General features: G+C 43.4%; 1 protein-coding gene across 2 annotated transcripts in view; it reads left to right on the top strand.

Annotated features, from left to right (window-relative positions):
- Positions 1–12,173, top strand: part of LOC119006607 (raftlin-like) — a 214,894-nt gene that overhangs the window by 163,469 nt on the left and 39,252 nt on the right. For both annotated transcript variants that reach the window (XM_037075495.1, XM_037075496.1), the window contains one exon: positions 3,606–4,071. In XM_037075495.1, the coding sequence (XP_036931390.1) occupies positions 3,606–4,071 (466 nt within the window). The remainder of the gene's footprint in view (positions 1–3,605; positions 4,072–12,173) is intronic.

The raw sequence follows: 12,173 nt of genomic DNA, 5'->3' as shown, positions 1-12,173 counted from the left end.
CTGTAACATCTCGTTCCCGCTTTTAATTGTAGCTGGATCGAGATGATACAGAATATATATCATGTATACTGTGTAGTTTCATCTTGTTCCAGCTTGCAATAGATGCACTGAAGGGGAAACTCCAACCCAAGACCATGTGTTTTTTTATGGCTGCGTACATCAAATGGAAACATTCGAGATGTCTTAAGCATCATTCAGAGGAGTTTATTGCTGATCGTGTGTGGGGTTTTTTTGTTTTTTTTTAAATATTCATCATTCAGGTTCCCCAGAGGATTAATCCTGATGATTTCAACGCTTTTAAGGGAATTTTACTTTGGTGAAATGTCTTGTATGTTGGATGGATTGGCTTGTAATCTGGTACAAATATTCAGATCGCCTTCTGGGTGTTTTTTTATCATCTTTAGATGTTTCAACTTGCACCATCATTGTTTCAACAATGTCAGTTTGATGATTTCTTCGGTCTGTGATCAAATCTTTCAACGTCAGTCGTGACTTCCCCGTCAGCTTCAGTCATACAGTCTGTTTTTGTTAGTTAGGTTAAATAAACAGTGACTGCTAAACACAATCATGCTATCATTGACATTGTGATAACCAAACTCGATCGCTAGAATAAATGTATATGTTGCAATGTTACGTTTCTTTAGGATCAATTTTTAATTTTGTGTTGTCATGTTCTGGTTAGGTTTAGGCACAAAAACTACTTAGAAAGGAAAGGAAAAGATCAGGTTTGGACTTTGAATACTTGATCTTTTGTTGCAAACACAGCTGGCAATTGTCCCGATGTTGTGGTTTTCAGCTGCAGATTGTCTTGTTAGTCAGTCACCATCAACACTGCTGGAAAATGTCCCAACATATAAAACAGTGGCCATGACTTGGCAGCCTTCCTGCCAAGCTGTCACTGAACCATCATCTCGTCTTCCTCCTGACATGACAGTTAGCTCATATACGTGAAATGTGAACATGATAAGAGACGCAATGGAGAAATATATAAAAAGTATGAAACGTATGAGTTGCAGAAATGTACAGTGGCAACATTTAATTCTGGCGGCTGGGCTGGATCATGTTAGTATGCTAACGTTAGCATTGAAAGCACCACTGTTGGTACTTATGGCCACACAGCACAACATGTACGGAAAGAGAAGCATCTTATATTACACACATTCTCTCAAACCTCAGCCTGGCCCCGTAGACCACAGCCAGACTTTTTAAAAAGTGCATCAATTCATTTATTTATTTGCACCATTAACACACAACGTGGCATCAAGTTAGTTCTTTTCTGGCACAAGTTCCTCGTCCTCCACGCTAGAACTCACATCAACGAGCCGCAGATCTGCTCCGTTATGTTTGGAAACAGACGGTTCTCTCTGATTCACCTGAGAAGAAGACAGCGAACACCTTCGAGATGACTCGTGATTCTAAAAATCATCAGATCACCCGCCTCTAGCTCTTGTATTTTGTGATTTATTTCCGTTTTGTCACTTCCACAACCTCGCAGTGTGTTTGCGGTTTATCTGCACACGATGCTGATCTGCTGGCAAAGACGTCTCTGAGAGAAGAAGAAAAAAAAGGGGGGGGGAATCTAATCTGAACGACTCTACTTTGTCAAACAAGTGATTTGATAAAATGATAATGATAATGGTACTAAAAATAAATTTGATCATTACAGCCTTCTATTCAAATGTACGTTGCTATCAGCTGCAGCAACATTAGACAGTCGCAGCCATTCATCTCTCTCTCTCTCTCTCTGACTGCCTGCATTACCATTAAATGAGATACACCAGTTGCTCCCTTTTATCTCAGCAATTCCATTTCAACATATTGGTATGAGGAATATGATGTGGAAGCACCCGGAGAGCGTTCACTGATATTAAACAATATGGCTGGAAACAATGTGACTGTTTTTTTTTTTGTTTTGTTTTTTTTTTCCAATTTAATTTCATAGTGAATAACCTGCGACTTTGATTTGATTTTTATTCTCTTCCCTCACTGCGGCTCCGAGATAGAGACCGGCGCCGCCTTCAGCTCGGAGGAGGGGCGGCGGGGTCGGCGGTTGTTGTTGGAAGGCGGCAGAAATGGAGAATAGCATCATTAACATTCTCTGACAGTTAACGTTTCAATCTTGCTCCGTGGCAGAATCCCAATATTGACATAAAATACCAGCTGACAACAATAAATGAAGGGGGGGTCGGGAAAGTGGAGTGCTGGATTTTGGGATGCGGCCCGGGCCTGACTGGGGTTTGCGGGTTTTGCTCCAATCTAATTAATGATTGCATGATTCGAGAAACTGCTGGGAAGGAAGGCGAAAAGACAAATAGGCGAGGTAAAAAAAAAAACAAAGATCCAACATGGTGAGAGAAACAATTTCAAGATAATTGATGGCAAACTAGTTCTGAAAGTTTGGTTTCAGTTTGAGATCTCTCGGGAAGTAACTTGCGTGTGTTTCGCTTCAGGTTGTTCTTATTTTGCATCCCAATTTCTACATATTGCTGACGGACGCTCTAAACCCAAAAAGGTGCAACAGCAGCTCCATATCCAAGACCTCCAACACTTTACGCAAGCAATTCTAGGACTGTGACCAATAAGTATTTTTATCATCGATTAGCTTTCTGACTTTCTTGATGAATCTTTCAAGACTTTTTTACTGAATGTTTTTTTTTTTTTTGCCTTCGCCAAGGACTTTAATGTTTTCGCCAAGTTTCTGTTTATTTGTTGGTTTGTCAGAAGATTACGCAAAAATGTATTTCCACAAAACTTTAATGGGGGGTGGGTTTCTGCCCAGAAGAGACCCTATCAACTCTCCCTGGGGTTCTCCGGATTATCTACGTATCCGGATAATGGGAAGGATCCCAATTCTCACTTTCTTTAATGTTGCATTAAAGGCAATTTTCCTACATTTCTGACAAATTTCTCAGGGAATAATTCATGGATAGTTGTTTATAAAACATATTAGGGTAAAGGAGGATAATTTGATGTGGATCCAACAAAAACAAATCTGGATCTTCCTCGGGTTTTATTGCTCTTTGTGAAGCACTTTTTAACTGTAGTTGGTGAAAATACTATATGAATAAAGTTTTTCAGACCTACAGTTATCAATTTTCTTTCACGGATGATAAAAAAGCAGCAAATTAGAGTAGAGTAGTCGAGCACATACCTCCGCTGAGGCCCAGCAGTCTCCTTTGATCCCATAAAGCCTGATCCAATATAAAACTTGATAACCCTGAATCACTGTATATCAAACCATCCATAACTGCTGAACCATAATTTAAGCCCACCAGATCTACGATTCAAATAAAATTCTACCAGGCACCTGAATATGCCTGAATCTTTTTCATCAAGTTCCTGCATCTTCCCCCGAGAATATAACAAAAAGGTGAAAAAAGAAAGTAGAAAGAATTCCTCGATCTCTCCATTTATCCTGCACCAAAACTTAAGTGGGTCTATTCCGGTCCAGGACCATCCTCCTCAAACTAGAAGCTGATGGACTTTCTGATCAGTCTCTGATCCTACAATCAGACAAAATGGCAGCAGTCACATCTCCTGTATTTGTGTCATTTATTATTATCATTCTGATTTAATCATCTCTTTTCTGTTCATGCTCCCAACAGCAGATCCAGGATGCTGCTGACCAGGGGGTGATGTTTGTAGGATTCGTCCAGGAACCCTACGGGGCCCCGTGCACCAGGATCAGAGAACCAGACACCCCCTCCCTCTCCCTGCACTCCAGCCCCAGCTCCGTGCTCGGTTCCCTGGGCAGCTGCAGCCCCTCGAACCCTTCGAGTCCCAGAAACCACGCAGAACCGGGAGCTCAGGCTGAAGCAGCGGACAAAGAGGGGAATGAGGAAGGAGCGCTGGGCGGGGAGAAGAATCAAAGTGAGAACACTGGGAACCATTCAGGGACCAGGGCGGAGGGCAGCCTGGACGAGCTCTCGCCCGCGGCGTCTCCGATATCAGAGGGAGATCTGGAGCACAGCGAGGAGCTGACGGAGGAGGAGTCGCCGTGTCACAATAACAACAGAGACAGTGGCAGAGACACAAAGGAGAGGCCGAGATACCGCCTGCGGAGGGGCGACGGTGAGTGGTCGCTGCGGCTGCCGTCTTAAACTCAAACTAAAAGAAAAATGATGTGTTCAGCAAATGACATGTAAAGCAGCGCTGTGATGTTTCTACACGCTGTGACCACTGAATGAATCTGGAGGACAAGAGGGAACACAAAGCAGTCACCACAGCAGGCGACTAATTCAATTATTATTATGTTATTACCATTAAGTTTTTATTGGACGATACTGTTTTGGGTCAAGGACAAACATGGAGACATTCAATGTGCTGCAGTTACATAGAATTAAAAGATAAATAAACAGAGGTACAACATATTAAAAGATATGAAGACACACATTTAGAAACCCAAATACAGATGTCACTATATTCGATTTGGGGGTGATGGCTACAGTGATGCCCTGGCAGCGGAAAAGGTGGTGAAATAATTGAACATAATTTAATCCAAGAGTAGCTGCTGTGGTCAGGGTGACGGTTAGACATCGCCCATGACCCACGTCAGAATTAGAAAAATAGATAATTTGGGCAGGCCGTGAATACAGAGATACACACTGTCTCTTCTTACCTTTAACCACTTCCCACAATGCAGGAACAGATGAATACGGCAGGAGCAAAGTTACTGAAGGCCGGCAGATGAACTTCAGTGCGAGTTGCATCAAATTCAAACATAACAAAGCACGACCATCTCGTCTGCGGGTTAAAGTTTTCAGCAGAGTTGCTATAAGTCACATCAGTGAGCTGAAATACAGACAGTGCCACCGCGTCATTGCAACCCACAACCTAGACGGAGGGCGTATTATCCAAAAATCCCAGAATCCTGTCAGCAGGAGAAGTCTGCTGCCTACCTACACTGACTGTTATCAAGTAAAGCACACATTCTATATTCCCCCAAGTTTTGTGAACAAATTCAGCACCAGGACAAAAGGTTTCATTCCCCCTTATCTGAAAACATTCAGTTTGATTATTTAGCTCATTATTTTTTAGGCACCCAATTTTTTTTACTGTGCTCTGGACAGTCAAAGGGCAGGTTTACAAAATGACATTAAAAAATGATGATATATAAGATGTATAGTGAGTTTTCAATGGAGGTACTTTCTTACTAACGTCCAGAGAGACACAGACGCTGTTTAACAACGCTGATGTTTAAAACCTTGAGTATTTGCAAACCAGTGACCAGAATAAATGTTGGCAATGGACGCTTCTGCAACACATGGATACCTCATAGGTTCAGGCATGAATACCAAGTTATTAGCGTTCAGAAAAGATCATGTTTTTGGTCAAAGAAGCTTGTTTTATCAGCACAAACACGACTGGAAATTGATGCCGAGATTGTGGAAGTGACACCAACTAATCCACAGTCTGCACTGACATTGACTTTAACATTCGGATCATTCGGAACATTCGGACTGGGCTGGTATTTCCACGGCTGCTTATCATTGGAAGTGTGTGAGCAGATGTGTTATTTTGTTGTTTGGGCGAACTGACCCTTCAAAGTAAAATGCACTAATTGGCCCAATGGGGGGATTAAAGGTCACAAATTCAAAACTTTACAAAGCTTTAAAACTCGACACGTCCAACTGACGCGGGACCTGCCACACAGCCATCTTTACAAATCACACAGAGAGGCCCTAATGAGGGAAGATAATTAAGATAATTAAAGGTCAAAACTTCAAACCGTGAAAGGCCGCAACGGCTGCACCGCCACAGGCCCAGCGTGGATGAAACTGGTGTTCTGCATCGTTTGCGGGCACGGGATGAGTGTTGTCTTAACATTTGTCATAATGATTTAGTGCCGCGTGTTGATACGCGTTCACCACAGCGAGCTCCCTCTTCAAGCCGCCATCGACTGCTGATCCCAGAGCAGCCGAAATCAGTCGGGGGTTAAATCCTGCACTGAAGGGCGCCTGCTGTAAACTGTCTCTTCTTGTCTCGCAGAGATAGATTCAAACTGACAGCTTCTAATCTTCAGCCAATATCTGTCTGCATATCTGTGTAACTTGTGTTCCGGGTTTCATTTTGCAGCCATACCTTTTGGCTGTTTAACTAAAGAACAGCGGGGTGCCGCAGATCCCTCTTGAAACACTTGGCAACTGCGGAGGTGTCATTTCCTGCTATTGCCTCAATGTTACACAACAATGTGCTGCCTTGGGATATAATCCTCTCTATCCGTTACACAAAAGAAATCGTCTTATAGCTGTGGTGCATACAAATTCACACTTAGACGATGAAGCGGGAGCGTCTGTGAAATTCGCCACAACGGTTTTTGTCGGGTTTCTCGGAAAAAAAAAAAAAAAAAGCACATTTCATGGCTCGCTTTCCGCCGTGCCAGGGAGTGAGGCATACGTAGCTACACCTCGTCTTCGTTATTCATGGTACCCCCCCCCCCCCTTTTTTTTTTTTTCCTGTGTGAACGGTGTCAGAATTAGCACAGACATTTATAGTTTCGGCTTTATTTGAGCATTTCAAATTGACAGATGGAGACACCCACCACTCGCACCCCTCCCCTTCCTTCCCCTCCCGTCCCGTCCTGCAGCCTCTCCTCCGCTCACACAGCCTATTTGTGATATGTGTCACTGCAATGTGCAAACTGTATATTAGATACACATCCCAGTGGGAGTGCTAACGTGTGTGTGTTTATATATACTGTATATTTGTGTGCACAGTCTGCAATATAATTAGATTCAAAGCTCCAAAAGCTAGGCGTTGCATAATGAATGCACTCTTTGGTGCGTGCGTACTTTGTGCTTTTTGTTTGCGTGTGTCTTTGTGTATATATATATATATATATATATGTATATGTATATGTGCCATAACACACAGTTGGCATCACAGCAGACCACAGCCCACTGGTCCATCTGGGCCTCCCTACAGTGCATTTTGCAGCGAGATAATCCCCCACTGCCTCGTCCTCTACCTCCCTCAGCTTCACAGCTCTCTCCCTCTTCCCCCACCTTCATCCCCCTGAATCTCTGCGACAGCGCCAGCAGCGCCGGTGTAGCAGCCAGCCGGGGTGGTGGAGGAAGCCTGCCAAGCTCCCATGTCCCTCTCTACTAATGCCCAGTCTGCCGAGGAGGCCCAAGAGTCTCGGCTACTGCTGGCTTGTCCTCGCTAATCCTCAGATCTTGAGGTGAACGCCGTGCAAGTGCTGGCAGTCGAAGCTGGCGAAAGTCGGTGGCTTAACGGCCGGAAGAGGATCTCCATGCCCGAGACTGGAGCAGTGGATAGAAACTGAGCTCATAAGTTTGGGGACTCAAACGCTTGGATGGTTTGAAAGAAAAGGGATTGTGGTGGAATAGCGAACGGAAAGCAGAACATGGCGGTGACAGCTGTAGAGTTGAGTCTGGATAAAACAACCCTCTGCCCCAAAATGTGCTTTACATAGATTCAACTCATTTTGCATCAGCAGAAACAATTTGTAGAAAATCAAACGGATCATTGTCAGGAAACATTTATACTAAACCCGATTTAAGTTATTTTCCTACGCTATCAGTTGCTGGCACTTAAAGTGTGATTGATGGTTATTTTAAGTGAACTGCAAGCTCTTAGTTAAGATAAGGGAGAGGTCATGGCAGTCAAATATTGATAAAGTCAATGTTGACTTAAGGCCACTAATGGGATGTGTTGACTTTTTCAATATTTAGTCTCTCTGTAACCTTGACCGAGTGTTTTAGTAGCCTCAAACTAACATCACACAGGTGTCGGGGTGTGTTTTTTACACTTACTGCTTAAAGTGAAACACTCGCCAAAATGCAGTCTAGGGTCTTTTTGTGAATGTACCCGAGTCAAACATTCCCTTAAATGCATAATTACGACGAAAGCGCCACTTTTAAGATTTACCGTATTTTCATTTTCGGGTCAAAATCATTTTCAGTGGAATGCCAGGGGCATTTAAAACAGTAAGAAGGCTCGACACAACATGAAACTTTGCTCGTAGTGTCACCAGGGTCTCTACACATGAACACGAGCATTTAGTACAATGTTTGTGTACACAGAGTTTACTAGAAGAAAGTTTTTGAACAACTCACGTTAGCAGTAGCTTGTTCCGCTCGCCGCCGTCCTGAAGTATCGATCTCCGAATGCAACATAACATGGAGGACAGTTAAGGTGGAATGCTCCTGAAACTTAGTTCATATAATTGCATGGATAATTTGTTGTTTTGTCATTAGCAAAAAACAATATTGACCTTGAAGTTGAAAAAGGAGCTTTCCATTCTGTGCTTTCACTTATGCCACTTTTATACCAACATCTGCATGTATACGCAGGTGTTTTTAAAAAGCAGGTAATCTGCTAGAAGTGTGATCTTGATCATTTACCTCAGATGACTTTAAATGTGCTTTAAAAAAGTTCTTAACCAATAACAGTTTCAATATGACACATTGTGTCCTGGGCTGATGATTTAGAGAGCTAAGGAGCTAGACATGCCGCTTCTTTCTCATCTCTGTTTTCTTTTTTTGTTCAACCAATCCCAACTTTTAAAAAAAAACCTCCTCACTAAGGCTTCTGTCACTTCCTTGCTCAGAGTCCCTCTAAGACGTTTCCTGAGTCAATAAACCCTCAGGCTAAGTTAGGAGCTCTCGGAGCGTAGTCACTTTATTTGTAAATTAATAAAGAGTTGGGATGGAAGGTGTGCAGGAGACGCTGTGAGGCGGAAGTGAAAATGCACGAGAAGCTCAGCCAAAGAAACGGGGTATTTATGCGCTGTCAACATTTCAGAAACAAGCGTTTAATTTTCTGAGATATCTGTTCCTCTGATGCTGAAAATTACTTGTGTTCCTCTTTTCCAAGTTTCTCAAACCTCCAAACAAATATAATGAGCTTTACACCAACTTTAAGATTATAATCAAGTTAAGAGCTTCATCACAGGTGTAATCCTGAGGAAATCTTGAGTCAACACGCGGACATCTTTTCAGACGCTTGTTTTTTTTGTTTGTTTTTTTTTATCTGTTGAGATCTCTGTTCTGATAGGATCAGTGTCCAGCTCCTCAGATTATAGAAAAATACGCTGAGACGATGACGCGTCTCCTTGGAAAAAGCCACACTGCTGAGATCATTGCTGGGTTACTGCCGCCGACCTTGTCACTTGGACAGCCGGGCTGCCATCAGATCAGCCTTTGAAGCAACATGCTTGTAACGTCCGAACGACACTCACAAGCTCGTTTTCTTGTTAGCCGAGCCGCCGGCGACAACAGGAGTCAGGTTCGCTACACAGACTTTATCCTGAGAGGCTTAGAGGTCGTCTGCTGAGGTAATGAATTTGTGCGATTAGGGTTCAAAAGACTTAGTCATAGGCTTCTGTGTGTGTGTTTTGGGCATTAATTAAGACTTCACTGCGCTTTGATACAAAAATGCCCAGAATAATCCTCTGAAGTTATTGATTAGGACTCATTACTTTGCTATAGGGTGACATTTCCGGCTTTCAAACCTTGTTCTTGTTGATAAAGCCAAGAAGCAAATACGATGGGTATATTTTCAGACCAGCGTTGCTGAAGGGGACGGGGGAGTTGTGAACTTGTCTGAGAGATCTGTATCGGTACTAATGGAGTTTCTCAAAGATCAAACATTGCCTGACCTTGTGTTCGTCCTTGCGATGAAGTACTCAGGGTTTCTGTGGGTCCTTAAAAAGTCTAAAATCCAATAATCTTGAAATGTTGTCAGGTTATAACTGGTTGGATTACAAAGTTAGCGTTACTTTTATAAAGTTGCAGTCGCAGTCAACTTCAGTCTTACTTTTAAATGTGTTCTTGAGGATCGTTTGCATTGCTCATGCTGTAACACGACTACAAAACAAAACCGCGTGGAACCTACAACAAGAAATCTGTCAGTACACACCCAGCTTGTGTGTGTCGTGATATAAAAGACTTAAAACCAGAGATATAAGTTCAAACTGAACGCATCTATGTGTCGTTTGTTTTGGTCCAATTTCCTCTCTCGTCACAAACCACTTGGTCAGGGTTAAGAAAACATCACGGTTTGGCTCAAAATACCTGTTCTGGTGCCACGATCACGGAAATAGCTTGTTTTGGTCGACACAGAAGCAGCTAGAAATATCTCCAGGTGTCATTAAAAATATCCGGTGGTGTGACACGAACACGCAGCCTCGGTGGCTGGTAATGAAACCGCCCCCATCCCCTGATAGCTGTGAGTGATATCTGAGCTGAAGGAAAGTTTCCACCGACCGACCGTCATAACTGTGCAAAAAACTAACTGGACCTCACGTCTTATTGATATAATTCAAAGACTATCAAACTTAAAAGGTAGAATCAGAATTTCTATAGTGAACATGTTACCGGTGGGTCACTGGCTGTTTCAAACACGGGGTTAAAGTGATGATCTTTAATCTGTTATCACATCTAAATTCAGATCCACAGTTTCATTGTGTAAATGAACAAACTGTGTGTTTCATGCTCCTCTGCACCACGCAGCCTTCATCTTGTATCCAACATTTCTGTTTCGATCATAATTAGTTTGTTACTTTGAGACAAAACTCTGTAAATGTTTACAGCCCGCCAGCCTGTTATCGGCGCCGCTCCGTGTACAATAATTCCAAATGAAAAACAAGGCGCTGATTTGTCCGACAGAACGCGAGTCGTTTTCGGGGCCTCGTGAACGATTATGATTAATTCCTGCAGAATTTGTCAAAAATGATGGTGTGAAATATTTCAGAACACCAGATGAAATCACGGCTCCAGTTTGACTTGCAATCGTCCTGCAGTCCAGAGTGATGGACAACAGCCAGACACATGTTTTCGTGTCTTCATATGAATAGGGGAAGACAGTCTCCTCTCATTTTTCAGTACCACCCCCCCTTCCTGTTTTTGCCCCTGCTGAAGTTCCCCTTAGGCGAGGCAATTAATCCCTCCGACGCTCCAGCGTATCTCATGTGAACACAGCTCTGCCGAGAAGACGTTTACACACCCGGAAAGTGTTTGCGAAGTCTGACCGATTAAAAGGTTAAAAAATCAGCTTCTCACCCCTCCACCTGAGTTACAGCCGCCTCTGGCGCTGTAATCACAGCGTCATTAGGCTGTAACGAAGTGGAATGGATGGAAAACTCTCAGCTATCGTACAGAAAACTTGTGTTGTTGTGAGACGGGAGCCGGAGAGCACGTTTCTCATGGCGAGTTATATTATTTCAAGCTTTTACAAATGGAACTTTCCAGAATAATCCCATCAGTGGCATTGGATTGATCTGTGTTTAATATGGTTTGATGTTGTCACTTATCTAATTAAGCTGTGATTGCAGTAAATAAGAGCTGGGACCACAAAGCTTTACTGCATTTTTTCTTGAAAATCTGCTACATGACACAGTTTTTCAAACACAGTCTTCTTTATGACCTGCCTGAAGCTCCCCGACACACAAGAAGGATTCACGGTGGGTAAAACCGCAGTGATGCATCATCTCAAGCCCCTGCACAAAAACTGTGAATCAGTTCATACGACACAGATCGCTACAGAATCATTCACAGCGAGGAGACGTGTTGTTTTGGCAAAGTCAGGACGCCTGTTGAATGGGAAGTCATTTCGTTGCCGTGCGCGTCGTCCAAGATTGGTTTGCCATATTGTCCTCGTTGTAACGCAGGGTAACGTGGGGGAGGACGGAGGGGAAGGAGGGCACGAGTACTCTGCTGTGATTCCACTTTTTCCTCAAGAGTGACAAATGACAAGATTTAGGGAATTTGGTGGCCAGCTGTCACATCAGTCGGACGAGCCAGACGAGAAATGGTTATAAATGATTCATTCTTTCCTGGGTGTCTGCCGGACGGATGGACGATAACCGAGGAACCGAAGCGACTGAGCCATGATCCCCTCACCGCCACCACCGCCACCGCCACCAACACCAACACCAACACCAACAACACCCCCCCACCCACGTCAAAGTGTGCGTGTGGGCGGCTCATTCTGCTCATCCATCTGGTTCACTCGGGGAATGACAGTCCGACATTTGCATTGGAAAGAGAGGAAGGGGGGAAAATGTTAGCAGACTGGATGTGAATCGCTCCCTGCCTGTTTCTAACCCCGCTCACATCTCACGTTTTGTGTTTTTTGTTTTTTTTTCCTTTCAGAGCAAACATTTCACTCGCTCACATCACAACAAATAAAACTCTCCCCACTTTGATTCA

Source organism: Acanthopagrus latus, chromosome 17 (genome assembly GCF_904848185.1).
Source record: "Acanthopagrus latus isolate v.2019 chromosome 17, fAcaLat1.1, whole genome shotgun sequence".
NCBI lineage: Eukaryota > Metazoa > Chordata > Actinopteri > Spariformes > Sparidae > Acanthopagrus > Acanthopagrus latus.
This window is presented reverse-complemented; position numbering and strand designations above follow the sequence as displayed.